Genomic DNA, 21,210 nt, shown 5'->3' with positions numbered 1-21,210 from the left:
GATGGGATACTTCAATGTTTTGGGAAATATACTTTTCACTTAAAACACTTTATGCTAACTTAGTTAACAAGATCGAAGTCAGTCTCATGTTCGTGATTTAAGTTCGGAGCGGAAATCTTCTTATAATGTTTTCATACAAAACAAAGACACAAAAAAGATGGATGAGAGATCATACATCAGACCGCCCCATATGGGTACTTCGCTAAAAGTCAAGGCCGCGCCCCCTTTAGGGGGATAGAAAACAGAAGATTTCATAGACTTCAATGCAATCTGATGTATGTTTGGATTGTAATTTTGACAAGTTTGTATGTATTAATTTATACACACGTCTAATACTTATTTTGCGATCTTGCCTGAACCGGAGCGTTGGCAATACCTTAATGAATGAAGGTTGATCGCCACAATGTCCCTTCAGTCTTCCTCCGTCAAACATCTCTACATATATGATTGAATCCCATTAGGTTAAGTGTTGTCTATAAATAACCAACGCGTTAACAGCCAACTGTTTGATCTATAGGCTGAGATTTAGTTGGAGACAACAGTCTGATGCTGCTATAACGTTAATGCACAGTATGACTGTATTACTGCAGCAGCCTCCCGTTCAAGCTAATGTTAGCTCGTCGTGCTAGTCACTGTCACCAGCATCATTTAGCCATTTAGCACACTGACAGTGAATATTCACGTATCGTATGTGCCTCAAATGTCAGTGTGAAAGCCTCGGTTAACCTGCTACACAACAGCTTTTCATCATTTTCTCTCCTGTGACGGCGAGTTTCTTTAGTTTCTAATAGTGCATTAATGGGGGACTATTTTCAGTGGCGGATTAATCCACATTTGGCGCTCTGGTATATGTGGCATTGAGTGAAAATAAAGTGTCACCAGACTTCTGCTTTAAATTACAGAAAACAAGATGAATATAAATCTGGTTCTAATCCTTTAATTGATCGTGACTTTATTATTATTATTGAGGTAAATTTGCTAAATTGACTTGATATTGATTTTATGGTTGAATGGCCACGATGTAACACTGAAATCATTCCCACATTACTTGTTTGTGTGTGTGTGTGTGTGTGTGTGTGTGTGTGTGTGTGTGTGTGTGTGTGTTATCTCAGTGTGGTTTGGTGGTTTTCCGCTGACAGTAACTCAGCCTGAGGCCTGTGTGTAACACATTAGTCTTGATTTTACAGACAGTTAGTCAGTGTGTGAGTCTGGCTGTCTGTGTGTGTGAGAATAGTATCTTTTACCCAGAGGTCATTGCAGCAGGGAGACAGTAAACACAGTGAAACACAGTGGACACTCTGTCTGTCTCTGTCTTATTCAGACGTTCACACATGAATACATTCATTGTCACACACACGCGCACTCATACACACACACACACACACACACACACACACACACACACACACACACACACAAGGAGTCCTGTCTCCTCTCTGACCTCATTATCGGGGTTTTCTTTAAAGGACCAGTGACGCCGTATCTCTCTGCCAGACTTCATTCACAAACCAGCTGATTCTGCAGTTTTGCTTCTCATACTGTCTCTCACATTCATACCGTTCATTCTCTGCAATGATGCATTGTTTAAATTGTGCAGACAAATCCATCTGCTTAAAGAAACCCCTCAAATACAAGTGAATGAATCACATGTGACACACATTTATCCTGTGTAAAATCCCATTGATAATGATGCAACTGAATTTGTTTTACTACTCTTAGCTACAATTGGGGCTGCACTAGGGGTGGTAAAAAACGATTCACCGTCTGAGTAACGTGACGTCATATCCGTTCCGTAACCGTCAACCAAAACAAACCCCAGCGAGCCGAAACGAGAAAGTAGGAAACGGCGGAGGGTCTACGTGGATACGACCTGCACCCTCACATGTTAAATCCAAAGTGGTAAACACTAGACATCCAGTAAAGTTTGGAAACAATTTGGGTTTCACACATTGAAGGATAAGCAGAGCTAGACATGACAGCTAAAGCTGCATGCTAACTCTGTCTCGGACAGGAAATGTTATCGTATTGCGGTAACGTGCGGTCAAGCTGGCCGTCACTCTCATCTCCGTGGTCAAATGGGCCGACGCTACAACTGTAGAGCACCCATATACTGACATTTATGTAATTTATTAAATTACCACTTATTTACGAGGGAAATATCTTTATTCTTTGATTTTTGGGTTGCTGGAAAAAATTTAATAAATAATTCCTGACAATGATCCTGATATATTTGACTTCAGGACATCTCCGACTACATACAACAAACATTTTTACTGGATTAATTTAGACATTTTCCAAAATAAAAGTCCCTAGAAGTGTTTGATTCAGCTTTTTCCCATGATCATTTTGTGAATTTACATGTACACATATTGTTGTATATTTTGCACTGTTGTCGATATAATAATGTTTCATGCACTTTAGTGGTGTGTGTGAAAGTTTATTGCGTTAAGCTATTTTGTGGTGACAGTAATATTAGAGAAGAAGAATGCCTAAGGTAAATACTGTGTAACCGAAAAAGGGTATGTACTCTACAAAAAGATGCATCTCTTATTTTTGTATTTTGTAAATTGGTGTATTTTTGTAAAAGCTCCTCAGAGTAAAGTTCTCGCTGAGGAAACGGCACATCACTCTCGTGATTATTTTCTCCACATTTTTCCGGGGCGCAACATTTAACACTCCAGAGACTCCAGAAATGTAGTTTTGCAGGAACTCTGAAAGCCTGGACATGAACATTTTGATCCTCATTGATATAAATGTGTTAGACAAAAAAAAACATTAATAACACTGTGAAAACAGTCTGTTACAGTAAAAGTCCTGCATTAAAATATTCCTTCAGTAAATGTATAACAAGTCTAACATGATGCTGCCACCCAGCTGACTACAGGCTCTGCTCAGTTCCTCTCTGTGGGAACCAGCCGGCTGCTCTGATTGGCTGCTGCAGCCTCATGTAAATGTGTGTTTATGTAACACTGCAGTGAAACAGACCGAGCTGAGGACTCGTCTGTTTCTCTCTCTGTGTCTCCTCCACCTGTCAATCAAATACAACTACAGTGATGATGATGAGGCAGCTCATTATGAAGCTGTTACACCCCAGAAAAACATTATTTCATGATCAAAAATAGTCCCAGACATGATCACACACACACCAACGACTCTTTATCTGCACATATGAGTGTTGCTTTGACATAGATTTATAAGAAATAATTCAACCTGTCAAATTAGTGTAATTTTTAAATGTATTTCTGCAGGACCAGATCCGTTAGAGACTCTCTGACACCCTGCTGACCTCAAACAGCTGTTTACTGACATCACACCCAAAACATTGACCAACAAACAACATCTGTATTTGAACACGTCTGTGTGTGTGTGTGTGAGTGTCGTCAGCTGTACAGGAACTAACAGTTGTTGAACTCCGCTCTGCTTCCTCTCAACGGTACAATAAGAGTTTTAACATGGGACACGGACACACACACACTCAGAAACAGAGTGTGTATCGTGGCGCCAGCTGAGCGATAGTCACATTCACAACTTCCTGTCTGCAGATGTTAAAACAACAGAAATCCTATTCCAACACACACACACACATTCACACTCACACACACTTAGCCTCCTTTGTAAATAACTGCAGTGCCTCTGACATACTGTCGTGTACCATGTTAAAACTCTTATTTTAGTGTATTTTTTAATTATTAAAAAAATAAAAAAATAAGTTAGAACATCTGCTGGAAATCTGCTGATATAACACTCATAACTCTTTATTCTGTCTTTCTGTTAAACAGAGAGTTTTGCTCTTTGTCAAAAAAATCCATGTCAGAATTTTTATTGGAAATCTGCCAATTTAACTAAGCAAGTGTTTATCATGTATGGAGTTTTTCTTTATGGGAAAAAAAAATCAAGTCAGAACTTGAGAACTTTTTAAATTCTTTCTTTTCTGTAGAGATTATTTTCTTTGTCAAACAAACAAAACAAATCAAAAAACAATGCAGAACTTCCATTGGCAATCTGATGATTTAACTATTTATAGTCTGTCTTTTATGCATAGACTGATTTTTTGTCAAAACAAAACAAAAATTCCGAATTTTTATTGGAAATCTGCCATAACTAAGCCAGTGTTTATCATGTATGGAGTTTTTATTTATGGAAGAAAAAAAAATCAAGTCAGAATTTCCATTGGAAGTCTACTGATTTAACACTCATATATTTTTCTTCTGTACAGAAGGATTCTTTGTTTTCTTTATCTATTGAAAAACCTATTAATGAACTTCCATTGGAAATATGCTGATTAATTTTAGAACACTTTTTAAAGTCTTTCTTTTCTGCTGAAATTATTTTGTTTGTCAAAATAAAATAAAATAAAAATAAAATAAAATAAAATAATGTAGATAAATATAGAGTTTAGTCTTGGTCAGAACATCTATTGGATTTTTTTTTATTTAAGTCTGAGCAGTGCAAACATACAGATTTGTGATGGTCAGAACATAATTAACTGGTTTATCAGGTCAGCAGGTGTACCAGGATAAATGTGATGAACATTATACATAAATTGGTGTGTGTGTGTGTGTGTGTGTGTGTGTGTGTGTGTGTGTGTTCCTACCTGTCTGTCACTCAGTAGGTAGATGTACTGATGGTCCGGACTGAACACCATGTCTCTCAGGATTGGCTTCCCTTCCACCACCGTCACCGTCTCATACAGCAAAGCATTCTGGGCCGGCGGTGGGATCCCATCCACGCGGATCTGAAACAAACACACAGGGAACAACACATTAGCCTGATGCTAACAGGACACTTTGAAAGCAGTGAATAATGCGAACATGAAAACCTGCTGGTTAGCTTGATGCTAAAAGCCCCATTAAACACAATAAGGGATGCTAACAAGCTGGAGGATTACACAGAAAGAAGAAAACAACAAAAAAAGATCCAGACTAGTGATATCTTTACTTTCAAAACACGTTTCATCAAAGAGCCAGAAAAGACTACAACACCACAAGACTTCCATTCAAAATCTGTAAATGTTGCTTCTTTATTGATTACAGGTGAAAACAAACCTCAGAATATAAAACTTAACATATTTTTTCTGGGTCGTTGTTGTGAAATAACCCTCGACAGGGCGATGCCGCACCCCGACGCGGAGCGAAGGGGTCTTGGCTCGCCCTGAAGGGGTTTATTTTACAACAATGACCCGCTAGCTGTACATTATCCCGCATATTACATGGCTCAGATCTGTGCCCATAGCAACGGTCTGTTATACATAGCAACGGTCTGTTATCGAGAAATAACAGACGGTAGAACACCATGATTGACCAAACAGAATCGAGTATTCAACAAAACCGTGTAATAAATAGGTTATATTTATTATATATTATAATTATATTATTATAACATTCTTTTATTGAACAAATTGAACATTAAACTGAACATAAAAGGCACCAATAAAAAGATTTTAAAGAGCAGTTTCCTGCTGATGCTCTCTTTGCAACAACTCAGTCTTTCACGATGTGTTTATTGTACGAGTTGACATCACGATGACGATTAAAAACCGATCTATTGTGCAGATTCATCCTCTGTGGACAACGAAAATCTCCTGTTGAGATGTCTCACTCTGAACCTAAAGTGTTGGACCGTTTTTTTGATTAGCATAAAAACAAACGCCATTTTACAGACACGACACAGAGTAATGGGATTACACACAGAGATAATATAGTGATATACTGTATATTATAGTAATATATATTATAGTAATATTATCCATGGAGTCATATAATAGACTTTTTTTATGATTCAGTGGGGATACTTCTGTACTGTGTTTATGAACAATATTACTGATATTAAACCTGACTGGAGAGGAAGGCTGATGATGATGGTGATGATGATAGTGATGATGATGATGCTGGTGATAATGGTGATGAAGGTGATGAGTGTTAAATACAGCAGAGGGCTGACGAGGAGATGAGCAGTCGGTTTGAAAATGTGGAGCGACTAAAGTAAGATTCCCCAAATCTCCCCAAACCTCCCTCCTCCCTGTGTCTGACCCAGAAAAACACCACAGAGGAAGAGGAGGGAGGGAGGGAGGGGGTAGAAAAGAGAGAGGAAGGGGGATGAGAGAGGGAGAGAGTATTGAGGACAGACGGGAGGGAGGAAACAGAGATGAAAGAAGTAGAAAATGAGAAGTAAGGAGGAGGGATGAAAAAAGAAGCAGATAGAAGAAAGGAAAGGAAGTAAGGACAGATAGAAGGAAGCAAGGGAATAAAAGGATGGAGAAGAGAGAGGAGATGAGAGGAGGAAGGAAGAGGAGATGGGAAAGAGAGGAGGAATGAAGTTATGAAAGGAAGAACAAAAGGAAAGAAGGAATGATGCAAGGTGGGACAAACAAAAGTGGTAGGAGGTAAGGATAGAAGGAAGGAAGGAAGGAAGGAAGGAAGGGAATAAAATGATGGAGAGGAGAGAGTGGAGATTAGAGAAGGAGGAAGAGGAGATGAAGAGGAGAACTGAAGGTATGAAAGGAAGAACAAAGGAAAGAAGGAAGGATGCAAGGTGGGATAAAATAAAGTGGTATGGGCAGAAAGAAGGGAAGAAGGAAGGAAGAAAGGAAAGGAAAGAGGGAGGTGTGATGAAGGGATGAAACAAAGGTGAGGAAAGGAGAGAAGGATGCACAGAGGGAAAAAGAAAGTAGTTCGAGGCAAGGAAAGGAAGTAAGGAGAGAAAAGCGAGAGGATAAAAGATAGAAAGAAAGAAAGAAAGATAGAAGAAAGAAGGAAAAGAGATGAGGAGATGAATAGAAGAGGAAAGAAGAAAGGCTGCACAGTGAAAAAAAAAGAAGTTGATAGAGGTAAGAAAAGAAAGGAAGAACACAGGGTAGGAAGGAAGGAAAGGAAGAACAGAAGGTAGGAAGGAAGGAAAGGAAGTGGAAGAGCAAATGAAGGAATGATGGAAGATCCAGAAAACAACAAAGAAAGATGAAGAAAGCCGAGCGAGGGATGAAGGAGGAGAGTGTGTAGTTCTCTTAGTGTGTTAATTAGCTGTCTGCTCGTTAAGCAGCCGAGCTTAATTAGAGCTGACGAGCTACACACACACACACACACACACACACACACACACAGTGATGAGGCAGCAGGTCTGACTCACAACAGAACCCACAGTTACACAATCCTGTTTCACGGAGACACACACAGTGATACAGAGTAACACACACTGACACACACACACAGCAGCAGCAGAGCGAGGGAGGAGACGTTAAAGTAGGACACTGCAGCAGACAGCGAATGCAACACACAGAAATCTGTGCTATAAAAACGTATTTAAAGTTGTAATCTGTCAGTTTTCTATAGTGTCACACTCGATGTCACACAAGCAAAATTTTACCCAACGCCAAACCCTTTAGGAAAAATGTGTAATTTTATTTTATGAAACGTGTTTTATCCACCAGTACACATGAAAGAAACAAAATAGCCACATTTTGAATGGGAGTTTTGTAACGGAGCTGCCTTTAGAATCAGACAGCTTTGGAGTTGTTCTCTTTTGATGGAACGAAGCTAACAGTTTCCCCCTGCTTCCAGTCTTTGTGCTAAGCTAAAGCTAAACCTGTCCTGGACATGTCTCTGTACTGGACACGCAGAGATGAAACTGATATAACCAACATCTGAAACAAGCCAAGGCAAGACTCCCATTACAAATATGTCAGTTTGGACTCTCTCTTGCTCAATGACATAAACACACCGAAAAAATAAATAAACTTGAGACATTTATTATGAAAGGATTTGGTGTTTTGGAAAATTCGGCTTGCGTGGTTTTCATATTTAAATTAAAATCTAAAAACTTATGTTTGGATCAGTTTTGGGGCCAACTGAAGCAGCAATTAGGCTGTTTTATTTAGGAGACAATCCAGCTGGAGGCTGCTCCATAAAATGTACCTGGCTAGATATGAACGGCTAAAAAATATGATTTAAGTCAAATATCGTGCAGTTTGTTCAGTGGATAAAATGATGGTTTCTTTGTGAGCTGCAGCTCTATAGATCTGGGTTTTTTACAGGTTGTGTTACAGAAAAATGTCTCCCCTAACAACAACAACAACACATTCAGTTGTAACGGAACCACGACATGAAAACACATTTAATCAAACAGAGTTTCACCAAATCGGCCAGAACAGCAGCCTCTGTGTGTTAACAGAAAGATTCCTGGTAACTAGGAAGAGCTTTAATAGACGATCAGAGGAAGTAGAACAGAAAATAGAAACAGTAGAAGAAGAATGGAGTGACAGAGTGATAGAGGAAGTGAACTTTGACCTCCGACTCCAGGCCGGGACTCAAACCGTCAACACCTGCTTTGTTCTGCACACAGCCTGAGGACACACACACACAGACACACACACACACACACACACACTGACATGTGACCTTTAACCTCTCACCCCGAGACACACAATCTGTCTGCTGTCTGTTGTATTGTCTGTGTGTGTGTGTGTGTGTGTGTGTGTGTGTGTGTGTGCTGACAGACACACTCTCACTGTCAGATCAAATCTGAGCGTTTCATTAACTGACAGGATCATGTGACAATAACAAACTGAATTCTCCAGCTGCTCGTCAGCACATAACATTTCACTAAACTACTACTATGACTACAACTACTACTACTACTACTACAATATGGAGAGTTTATAAAATATGTTTAGTTCTAAATTAAACTGCCCAGCAGTTTATACAAGTACAGCTGAAACCATTAGTCCATTAATCAATTAGTTGATTAATCATAAAACTATTTGATGGCTCCAGATTTAATAATGTTAATGTATTAGAATTAGGGCTGTCAAAGTTACACATAAACACAACTTGTGATTTTTAGGTTGGGAGCTCAGTTTTAAAGCTAGAGTGACGATACTGGTATCATACAAAGCTAAAAAACCTAAAGAATCTGTTGGTACCAACAAGGTTAAATAACGCTTCAAGCTTACGCTAAATTTTGGCGAGGAAAAACTGTCATGGCCATTTTGAGAGGGCAGATGTGTGAATGTAAATGGGTTCTATGGGTACCCACGAGTCTCCCCTTTACAGACATGACCACTTTATGATAATCACATGCAGTTTGGGGCAAGTCATAGTCAAGTCAACACACTGACACACTGACAGCTGTTGTTGCCTTTTGGGCTGCAGTTTGTTATGTTATGATTTGAGCATATTGTTTTATGCTAAATGCAGTACCTGTGAGGTTTCTGGACAATATCTGTCATTGTTTTGTGTTGTTAATTGATTTCCAATAATAAATATATATACAGACATTTGCATAAAGCAGCATATTTGTCCACTCCCATGTTGAGTGTTAAATACTTGACAAATCTCCCTTTAAGGTACATTTTGAACAGATGAAAAATGTGCGATTAGTCACGATTAAATATTTTAATCGATTGACAGCCCTAGTTTTTATGCAAATAACCATTACAAATGACAAAACAAATTAAAAGGATAACATTTAGAATTTCTGATTACACTGACTTTAGGACGATTGAAATTATTTTTCGGGGCGGTGGCGAAAAGAGTTATTCTGGAGACTTGCTGTTAATTATAGTTCTAAGAAAGAAAATCGGCAGATCAAACTGTGCGGTTTTATTCTCACTGGAACAAGTTGCACTTGCTTTTTAATGAATTATAAATGACAACTATTTTTGCAATTTTCAAAACATGCATTGCAATTTATTGATAAAAGCAGCTGTGAAATCAGGCATTTAAGGCTGCAACAATCCCCCCAAAAAAGCCTGGAGAGGAAATCCTGGAGGGACTGATGAGTTAATGGTTCAAAATGAGCTCCAGCTCAACCAACTACAACAGCCTTTACATTAATGCATCAGTAATAATCTAATGATAGAATATATAATAACATTTACTGATTATACTGACGAACACACACGTGTGTTTTAAAACTCGTTCTACTCTTTGTTCTGTTTTAACTCCTCTCTCTGTTCTGATCATTAAATGGAGGGTATTGATCTGTGTGCAGCTGCTGTACTCTCTCTGATCAGACACCCTGCAGCGTATCGATCAGCTGATCAGCATGATCAGTAACCCAATGAACCGGAGTTACTGAGTCAAAGATCAGATCCGACCTGACGGCCTCTGATCATCAATCAATCAATCAATCAATAGACTAGTTGATTGATTCAATCAGCGTCATGTTAAAGGTTTCATTGATTACCTGACAGTAATTGTTTCTAGGTCCCCTCCATCAACAGACCCACTAACTGAAAAACTGTGTGTGTGTGTGTGTGTGTGTGTGTCAGAATGGGAGCACGAACATACAAATACAGGAAATGAGCAAACAGGAAGTTCATATAAAAAGTCGCCAGCAGTCATTTTACAACTGATGGTTCTCACCACAAATTACCCTGAACACACGCACACGCACACACCTCCATAGGAAACTTGCTGTTTTAATTATCATACGTTTTTCCATGTTTCAGAGCTTATTTTGTATCTTTAAAGAATCCCATTCAGAACTTCCATTGGAAATTTGCTGATTTAAATCTTCTGTCTTTCTTCCAGACACTGATTCATTCTGTGTGAATACAGTCTGTGATTGGTTTCAGTTTGTCTGTGTCTGGTTGAAATAAATCCAGTCAAAACGTGCATTGAAAATCTGCTGATTTAACTTGCTCAAAGCTTTCCTCTGCACAGAGCTTATTTTGTATCTTTAACGAGTCCAATTCAGAACTTCCATTGGAAATTTGATGATTTAAATATTGTGTCTTTCTTCCAGACACTGATTCATTCTGTGTGAATACAGTCTGTGATTGGTTTCAGTTTGTCTGTATCTGGTTGAATAAAACTGAAATGATAGTTTTTAACTAAATCCAAACATCTCATGTGTCTCTCTGCTGTATAGAGCTCACTTTCTTTATCTAGCAATACAATCCCAGTCAGAACTTCTATTGGAATTCTGCTGATTTAACTCTCACAAGTCTTCCCTCCATACACAGTTTCATATCGCAGTGTTAGTGATGGCGGTCATAACTGATTTCAGTTTGTGTTAAATGGGTTCAGTTACAAACAGAAGTCCTGCAGCAGTTTATACATTTCAGGAAACCAATCACAGTATTTCATTTCCACTGTTGATTCTGCTCAGCTGGTCAGCTATTGGTGGAAACATGATATTACCGAGCACACACTCACACACACACACACACACACACACACACACACACACACACACACGCACGCACACACACTCACTCGCACACAGGCCTGCAGCCAGCTGCCTGAAATTCCACTGTAATGCAATACCTCCGAGTATTTGTGTGTGTGTGTGTGTAAACTAACTATTAGATGTGTGGTCCAGGCCAATGGTTTGTGTGTGTGTGTGTGTGGGTGGGGGTGGGGGGCGGGGGGGGGGGGGGGGTGTAAAGCTTCCAGTTCATCTGAGATAAACCAACTCTATTACTGATAATACAGACAGTGTGTGTATGTTTGTGTGTGTGTGTGTTTGTGTGTTAAAAACGGGTATTATCAGCCTTAAGCACACACACACACACAAACAGCCATAGCAGCTATATGACCAATGACTCTGGTAACTGATCCGATTAGTCTCACACACACACACACACACACACAGCTGCTAAGTACTATTATTACTCTGTTAACTGCAGCTCCACTAACTGTCACAGACTATTAACGGAGTGAAACACGCTGATTAACGCCCTCTCTGTCTGCGAGTCAGAAACACTACCAGGCCAAAAGTAACACGTGATCGTGACACCATGAGGCATTAATGTGCTGCTGCTGTACGGAGCCGATTGTCTTATGGGGTCTTCAAATGGGGTCGTGTTCACTGTGTTCCTAAGAAGAGTCCATATGAATGCCCCCTTCTTGTGGAATTCACGACCTCGTAAGCAGAAAGTTTCTCAAAGCTCAGAGTTTACGATTTGTGACGTGTTTGTTGACGTTGTCAGAAATGGCGGAGGCCATGGAGGTTAATGTTTCGGTGCATAATAAGTTAACATATTGTAATTTTAGTTGCATATTGGTAATGTTGATATTCCCACGGTCTCATCTTTTGCCTCTGTCATTATGTATTGCATTTCCTTCATTATGTTACCCACCTGCTAGCTTGCTAAATTGTTAGCCTCTGTGGCTTCTAGACATTTAAGTCACAGAAGTGTTGTTTCTGTATGGAGCTAAATTTCTTTGTTTATTCCAAAAAACAAAACAGAACTTCAATTGGAAATCTGCCAGGTGTTTCTTTTTCTTTATCAAAAAGAAAGAAATAAGATCAATAAAATCTCAAGCTCCTTATGTCAAAAAACATACCTACTTTACCAAAATGTAAATAAAATAACATAAGCGGCGTGTCCAGTTGCGTTATCAGCCCTACGGAGCGGACGTTTGAAGGCACGTTTTGCAGCTTTAAAGAGGGCGACGGACATCAAACGGAGGACATTCCTTCAGTAATCGATGCTTATTATGTTCTGCACAACTATTGTGAATTTCACAAAGGATCTGTAAAAGGAACAAATGCTGCTCTGCAGTACGACAGTCACCCAGCAGAGCTACATGTCCAGGCAGTCAGTCAACACTTTGATTCAGTAAATTGTGGAGTAATATTTTCTATTTTTATTTAATCTCATAAAGTGATAGATATTTTCAGGGATATGTGTTTTATTTTGATGAAGACCTTGAATTTAGTGTATTTCTAAAGGAAGTCTGGTTCAGTCAGACACATTAGTGTCTGTTAACAGACTCATTCAGCTCTCATTCAATCTCTCTGCCTCTCTCTTTCATTCACACACACACACACACACACATTACAGCCTGAAACTCAACACCGACGTGCACTTTCACTACTACAACACACACACACACACACACACACACAGCCTGTGTGTTAGCATGCTACGCTCAGGTTTCATCCAGCTGCTGCTGCTCCTCTCCTGCAGACTTCGCTCTCACTAATGTGGACAAATTTGAAAATTATGTTTTCCTCAAGTTCTCCTTTGATACCAAAGTAGTTCGACAACGGAGCGCTTCAGTGTGTTGCCCTGAAACCAGCAAGTGTGAGATGTATGAAGGATCTGAGAGGAAATATCTCTGCTGGAAGTTTTGAAGATGTTTTATTTGATTATTATAATTATTATTATTTTAATTATTATTAAAACTGTTGATTTGCGGATGTTTTATTACTGAGCTAAATCTGTGCATCACATACATGTCGCTGCTGTATAGAGATCACTTTCTTTATTTAGCAAAATCCCAGTCAGAACTTCCATTGGAAATCTGCTAATTTACTTACTGCTGTGCGAAACGTAATTTCTTCACAATAAATCCAAGTCAGAATTTCCTTTGGAAAATTTCTGTTCCGACTTCCTGTAATTATTATTTTCTTTAATAAAACATCCAAGTCTGAACTTGTATTGGATTTTTGTGGTTTAAACTTATTATCATAATTGCATGTCTTCCGCTTGTGCCTTTTTAAACTTCCATGGGAATTTTACTTTCTTCTGTGGGAAGCTTATTTTGTTTATGAAGAAAATCAGGTCAGAACTTCCTGCTGATTTAACGCTCGCTAGTCTTGTTATGGAGCTTACTTTTATTTGTGTATGAAAAAAAAATAATGCAGAACTTTCATTGGAAAACGGCTGATTTAACTCTCATGAGTCTTTCTCCTGAATGTATCCCCTTCTGATTTATTGATCTCAGCATGTCCTTGTGTAAGATACTGCTAACTGTCTACACATTGTGGCCACTTATGTATTGTAATATATGTGTCTCCATAGAGTCCATAGATATTTATATCTATGTGCGTCTCTCTTCATCAATATCGCCCAACCCTAGTTGCAGCTCATAATCCAGCTGTTATCACTAACATATCTTTACATCTCTGTTGTCATGACGACTGCATCATGAATGAATGAATAAACAGGGTGAATATTAAATATAAATTGGGACCAAAGAAAATAAACAAGTCGCCTCCTTTCTCTGAGCAGAGATCAGACAAAGAGGAGGAGACACTGTGTGTGTGTCTGTGTGTGTGATGGAGGGCCATCGTATCCATTTAGCTCCTTCAGACACTAAACATTGTTCAGTCAGCCATCAGAGCCTCGGGGAGGAGGAGGAAGAGGAGGAGGAAGGGCAGTGAAGGGTGAAACAGGCAGGGGGGAGGCAGTTAAGCTTATTAGTTCCTTCCCATCCCCCAATATACACACACACACACACACTGCAGACGATCCTGAGACCACCAACTGATGGTTTTAACCCCTCAGGCATGCACACACACACACACACACACACACACACACAGGCACACACACAAACTAAAAGTGACAGAGGAGGTGAAAGCCGTAGGACACACACTGTGTGTCTTTCTATTAATTTACCGGTCAAATAAAATCACAGACGATTCTGCGATTAAAGGACATTTCTGTATATTCTTAGGAGTCTTATTTTGGTAGTTCTGTCCATACTTCCTGTTCCAGCATTTTCAACAAACTATTCCTATTGTGAACATCTGCTGCAGGTCAGAGCTGCTTACTAGATGACCTTTGACCCTCCGTGCTCTCTGTGCACCTCACCTGACAGCTCAGGTAGTTTTGTTCTTCTTCTTCACTGATTTAGGTGTTAAACTATGTGTCAGAGCCATCTGGACATGTTGAGACATCCTGCGTCTCCTCATGTCTCATCTACTGAAGCTGCTCTGCAAAATGTCCAACACACAAAGATGTCTCTCCTACTAATAATTATCAAGGATATTCTGTGAGGTCTGGTTTCATTTCTTAATTCACATAACAAAAAAAATGTACTTCCCCATTTTCATTGTATTCATATTGCTCTTTTGTGATTTTTTTCTCCATGTATTGGTTGTTTTTGATTCTACTTGTATTAGCTTCTTTTATGTGTCCACGTCTGTCCTTTAAGATGTTGTCGTGTTGTATTATGGTTTCTATTTGTTGGTAAAGTTAATAAAGAATAACTTCAATTACAATTTACAAAAGATATAAAACAGAGAAAATCAGTCTTTTATATAAGTCTTTCTTCTGCATGGAAGTTATGTTCTTTATTTATCTAAAAAATCCAAGTCAGAACTTCTATTGGAAAACTGCTGATTTACCTTTCAAAAGTCTCTCTTCTGTACTGAGCTTGTTTTCTTTATTTTATTTCAAGAAAATCCAAGCCAGAACCTCCAGTGGAACTCTTCTGCTTTAACTCTCATACAGTAAGTCCAGTCACTTTATTAATAGAGCACATTTAAAAACAACAAATGTTGACCAAAGTGCTCTACAGAGGGATGGCAATCAGATAAGAACACAAAAGTCATTACTACAGAACTTGTTTTCTTTATCTATCAAATAATGCAAGTCAGGTCCTCCATTGAAAATCTGCTGATTTGATTCTCATAAGTCTCTTCTGTTCAGAGCTTGGTTACTTTATTAAGCAAAAAAATCCAAGTCAGAACTTCCATTGGAAAACTGCTGATTTAACTTCCACAAGTCTTTCCTCTGTACTGAGCTTGTTTTCTTTATTTATTAAAAGGAAATCCAAGCCAGAACCTCTATTGGAAATCTTCTGCATTAACTCTCATAAGTCGAGTCACTTTATTAACGGAGAAAATTGAAAAATAACAAACGTTGACCAAAGTGCTTTACAGAGGGATGGTAATTAGATAAAAACAGAAAAATCATTACTATGGAACTTTTTTTCTTTATCTATAAAATAATGCAAGTCAGAACCTCCATTGAAAATCTGCTGATTTAATTCTATTAAGTCTCCTGTACGAAGCTTAATTTCTTTATTGGTCAAAAAAAAATCCATGTCAGAACTTGCATTGGAAAACTGCTGATTTAACTCTCATAAATCTCTTCTGCTCAGAGCTTGTTTTCTTTACGGAGCAAAAAAATCCAAGTCAGAACCTCCATTGAAAATCTGCTGATTTAACTCTCATAAACCTTTCGTCTCTACGGAGCTTGACACGTTTGAAAACTAGAAACTGCTGAAAAACGACTTGAATTATTAATCAATGATGTTGATTGATGGACAAATTAATCAACTAATTGCTCAAACCAGCTCTCAAACTGAGAGGACTGGTAGTGCCACAACAAGACCGTCCTTTTTAAGCCTGGATTATCATCACCATGGCAACAATTATATATGATATAATAGATAATATATACCCATTTACCCACCCCCTTCCTGGATTGAGTGAACGAGATAGAGATAAAGAGAGAGAGAGAGGAAGTGTGAAGAGTCTTCAGTCTCTTTGGGGAGCTGACAGATTTGCTCGTTCTTCCATCATCTCCTTGGCAACCGAATAATAATTAATCCACCTCTCTGTGTGTGTGTGTGGATCATGTTTTCTGCAGTGTGTGTGATTTTTTTGTGCAGTCTGTGGTGATGCAACAATATCTATCCTTCAGTATGTAGGGCAGCTGTTAGGAGAGAGGGGGGGATGATGCAAAGAGGGAGAGAAGGGGGGAGGAAGAGAGGGAGACGGGGAGGAAGAGGAGGAACAGAGGAGAGAAATCTGGAAACTTTTTGCCACAGTTTTATCACCTGAGAGATGTAAAAAAATGGATGTGAAGATGTTTCTATTTGCACTGAAGCAACGGCTGATTCTCCCCACAGGGGGCGCCGAAACCACACACACCTGATGCTTTATGAACACATTCATTGATAAATTAACCGAAGACTCAGAAACGGCTGATTTCTCCGTCACACTGAGAAAGAACATACTGTAACTTTATACTTACAGCAGAATAATGTGAGAGGAGCACCACAGGGATCAATACTGGGCACCTTTCTATTCAATCTATACAGGCTCCTGATGCTTCTAAACAACAATAATCAGTATGCTTATAACCAGAGGTGGGACCAAGTCCTAAACTTTCAAGACTTAAAAAAGTCCTAACGCGCCCTTTACCACAGTATTAATTTTGGCAGCTATTTTCGATTTAGTCTTAGTCTTAAGACTAAAAGGCTTATTAGTTTTAGTCACATTTTAGTCATTTTTATCCTTCAGTCCAGTTTTAAGTCGCCGAAAAGTAATTCGATTTCAGTCAAAATGTTTTCTCTCAAGTCTGAAGTCATCAAATCCGTGACTCAAGTCCACCTCTCTGCTTATAACAATGATGACCATTGACGCACTAAAGGCTCGGTTTGTGGTGTATTAAATTGCCATGATTAATGGATTAATTTGAGGGGGTGAGGTACATCTGCATAAATCTTTCATCTTGAGTTCAACTGTGGTGAACTGACGAGTGAATTTGTGGTGTTGACCAATAGAAAACCGTCCTGACAGAGCTGAACTTTGAGTGTCCAACATGAAGGAAGCTATCGTAGCTTATTAGCTGTGTGTCAAGAAAAAAAACCTTAAAAAATAAACTGAATCAGAGCTGAAATGTGTGTTTTGTTTCTGGAGTAGCAGTAACAACCTTTTATTTATCATCTTATAAATATGTCCCGTGTCAGAGGACTCTTCACTTATCTTGATCAACTACATCTAGTTTATTGAATAATGAAGGGAAACTCTCTGTGTACTTTATTTTGGCGGGGTTTGTGTTATTGTTGTTATGCAACAGACGGACAGACGAAGAGCAGAGCAGCTCTCAGTGGTAAATATCTTCAGCATGACGTATACACACAGCTGAAGGCCCAGTGTGTGTGTGTGTGTGTGTACTACTTCAATTAGTACTACTACTGTTACAATAGTACAAGTGTCTCGTGGTTTCCAGTAAAGCAGCAACATTATTCTAAGAGGTCACGAGAGGATTTAAAGAATAAGAATGTAAATATTTATATCTTATCTTCAGGTCACCGAACAAATTCATGAGGGTGAAATCTCAGTTTGGTTTCTCACAACTCATGTCCACACTGAGGTTATAGAGACAGACAGAAAGGGACAGGTAGACAGACAGGTACGGAGACAGATGACAGAGCTGCAGTGTGTTTAAAGTTTCAGTGTGTTTGTGTCTCAGTGACAAAAAGCAGAACACACAGGAATGTTACTGAAACTGGAAACTAAACATCATATAATATACTGTCTGTCTTAAACATTATTACATTACAAGTAAGAATCCTTCCTTTAAAATACACTTTCCTCCCATTTCAGTGTCCGTACATCAGACCGGCAATACGTCCTCCAGAGTAGGCTCTCGTGACCATGCCCCCTTTTAGGGGGCACCAGTACCGTGTCCCTCATAGACGGTAACGGAGTAACCAGAAGAAGTTGAAACATGTCTCCAAACTTCTACTTTAAACAAACCGCTAACAGTAATAACGCTATACTGAAGAGTTGCTGTGTAGCTGGTTGCACCAACAATAAATCCAAAAACGCTGATCTCTGATTTGTTCCCCTGCCGTGTCCTAAAAAAGATCTAACAGAGGAGCTTTATAGCTCCACGCTACAGACCAGACCAGCATGGCTTTATGGCTCCAAGCTATAGACCAGACCAGCATGGTGTCATCAATGAGGCTGCGCTCCCTTTTGGGGGAAAGAAACTCGCCGTCACAGGAGAGAAAATAATGAAAAGCTGTTGTGTAGCGGGTTAACTGAGGCTTTCACACTGAGATTCGAGGCTCATACGATACGTGAATATTCACTGTCAGTGTGCTAAAGGGCTAAAGGATGCTGGTGACAGTGACTAGCATGGCTAGCTAACGTTAGCTTGAGTGGGAGACTGCTGCAGTAATACAGTCATACATTAACGTTACAGCAGCATCAGACCGTCGTCTCTAACTGAATCTCGGCCTATAGATCAAACAGTTGGCTGTTAACGCGTTGGTTATTTACAGACAACATTTAGCCTGACGGGATTCAATCGTATATGTAGAGAAGTGTGGATAAGCAATATATTATAAACATAGTACTGTCTGTAGTACTGCTGCAGGTCTTGTAATTCCAATACTATCTACATACACACATACACAAACACACACACCTCCGAGCTGGTTACTCTCCACCTGCTGCTGTGTACATCTGCACATACGTGTGTGTGTGTGTGTGTGTGTGTGTGTGTGTGTGTGTGTGTGTGGTCAGAGCCAGCTGAGTGTCTGTATTTGTTCGGCAGTAATCGTCTGCTTGCTCACATGGACACAGTGTTTGCTGCTGTCCACACAGCCGGACTGACTCTGTGTGTAAGTGTGTGTGTGTGTGTGTGTGTGTGTGTGTGTGTGTGTGTGTGTGTGTGTGTGTGTGTGTGTTATCTCCGTTCACTTCAGTTCAGTTTACTTTGTTTTATCAGAAACTGAAAAAGTGTCGGTTGCAGCAGCTGGTTTTTATAAAGCACAGAAACCTCAGCCCTGTTTCTGGCGCTGTACAGCGTGTTTAAGCTCTACTGTTTCCACCCGGACGACAATACATCGACACAAAATGTTGTGTCCTGGCGGAAAAGAGCTGCTTGCGACCGCTCGCTACAAAACGGTTTGAACTGTGAACGCCGCAGTTTTCTATCTCATTGTTTCCTCTTTTTTCTTATCCTTGTTTCCTATCTCCTTGTTTCCTCTCCTCTCCTGGTTTCCTATTTCCTTGTTTTCTTTCCTGTCCTAGTTTCCTATCTCCTTGTTTCCTATCCTGTCCTTGTTTCCTATCTCTTTGTTTCCTCTCCTTGTTTCCTATCTCCTAGTTTCCTCTCTCCTCGTCTCCTCTCCTTGTTAACAAATTTCCTCCTCTCCTATCCTCTCTTGTTTCCTATCTCCTTGTTTCCTCTCCTCTCCTAGTTTCCTATCTCCTTATTTCCTCCCCTCTCCTAGTTTCCTATCTCCTTGTTTCCTCTCCTCTCCTGGTTTCCTATCTCCTTGTTTCCTCTCCTCTCCTGGTTTTCTATCTCCCTGTTCTATTTCGTTCTTCCTGACTGCCAGAGGCAGTGTTTAACACTGGATGTTATCCATCTCGCGCACGCGCAGGTCGAGTATTTAATATCAACAAAGTCACATGTGACCTGGGATGACGTAGTTTATATAAGCCCACGTCATCATCAGATATGTCCCTTAAATCTTCTCGCGGCAGGTAATCCGCGAATGCAGGTTGAGTAAAAGAGATAAGCCGTTGACTTTTCGCTGGAAGCCCTGCAACCGCATGGTTGGAGCTACGGTTTCGTCCTCCAAGGGCTGCGATTAGTTAATCACGGCTACACTCTAACACTTTAGACGCTGTAACACCGGTGTTTTCGCCGGTTCAATTCAGCGAGGCTAACGACAGGTGAGCTAGGATCACAAGGTGAGTATATCCTCCCGTCGTTAGAGTTTAAGTTACGTTTGTTGATAGGAGTCTGTTTTCGGTCTCCTTTATTGTTTATGGCCGCCGAGCTAAGTGTTTGCGCTACAGTATCGGCGAGCCTCCGTCGGACAACGAGCCTGTTGGGCTGTTGTCGGCTAATTCATTTCCTTTTACAGTGTGTGTTGCTCAGCAGCGAGTGATTTCGCTCGTTAAAGCAGACATCTCCTTTGTTGATAGATAGAGCGACCGCTCCCCAGTAAGTGATTTCGCTTGTGGGTTAACTTATTTTGTGGCTGCTGTTAAAGGGGAAGTTATTATCTTCCCTGTCTTTTGTATAAAGTCCTAGTTCAAAGCTAGTGTCTAGTTACTGAGACAGTTTCCTGTTAAGCAACTTGATGTAATTTTTTCTCTCTGTTACTAGAGAGTGCTTTCACTCCAGTGTAACCAATGAGTTGCATAACAAAGTAAACACATTATATAAGTAAGATAAATACATTATTTAATTAAATATAAGAGTATAAAATTCATACTACGAATTATTATAAATATCAGCAGCACCATGTTAGGTGAGCATGTTTGCCGTGCCTGCATGGCTCCACTGCTAGCTACTGATGGCCATGATGAATGCCCCACATGCCTCGGTGTTGTACACCTGAGGGAGGGGCTGTCCGACAGTCAGTGCATGAATTGTAGTTTTATGCCACGGGAGCTGAAGATAGCTCGATTAGCTGAGCTAGAAGAGCAGCTCGAGTGCCAGTTGCCCCTATCGGGTGTACCTTCACGGAGTGGGCGGAGACGCGCCCCACCTGAGGGGGCCCCACCTACAAAAAAGGCACGGAAAGTGGACTGTTTGGCAACTAAGGTCGACACGCTAACATCAGAGTTTGCTGAGATTAAAGCGCTGCTCCTTAACCTTCAGCCAGGCAGGGTGAACGCAACCCAGCCTACCCCACCGGGATGGGATGAGGATGCCCTGTCTACGAGGGCTTCCTGTAGCCAGTTCTGTGAGGACCGGCCTGGACAGGGAGA

The 21,210-nt window shown here is 40.0% G+C and overlaps 1 protein-coding gene across 1 annotated transcript in view; it reads right to left on the bottom strand.

Annotated features, from left to right (window-relative positions):
• The window catches only part of plxna3 (plexin A3), a 135,236-nt gene that overhangs the window by 45,408 nt on the left and 68,618 nt on the right, over nucleotides 1-21,210 (bottom strand). The window contains exon 7 of the mRNA XM_074644942.1: nucleotides 4,595-4,735. Within this exon, the coding sequence (XP_074501043.1) occupies nucleotides 4,595-4,735 (141 nt within the window). The remainder of the gene's footprint in view (nucleotides 1-4,594; nucleotides 4,736-21,210) is intronic.

This window comes from Sebastes fasciatus, chromosome 8 (genome assembly GCF_043250625.1).
Source record: "Sebastes fasciatus isolate fSebFas1 chromosome 8, fSebFas1.pri, whole genome shotgun sequence".
Classification (NCBI taxonomy): domain Eukaryota; kingdom Metazoa; phylum Chordata; class Actinopteri; order Perciformes; family Sebastidae; genus Sebastes; species Sebastes fasciatus.
This window is presented reverse-complemented; position numbering and strand designations above follow the sequence as displayed.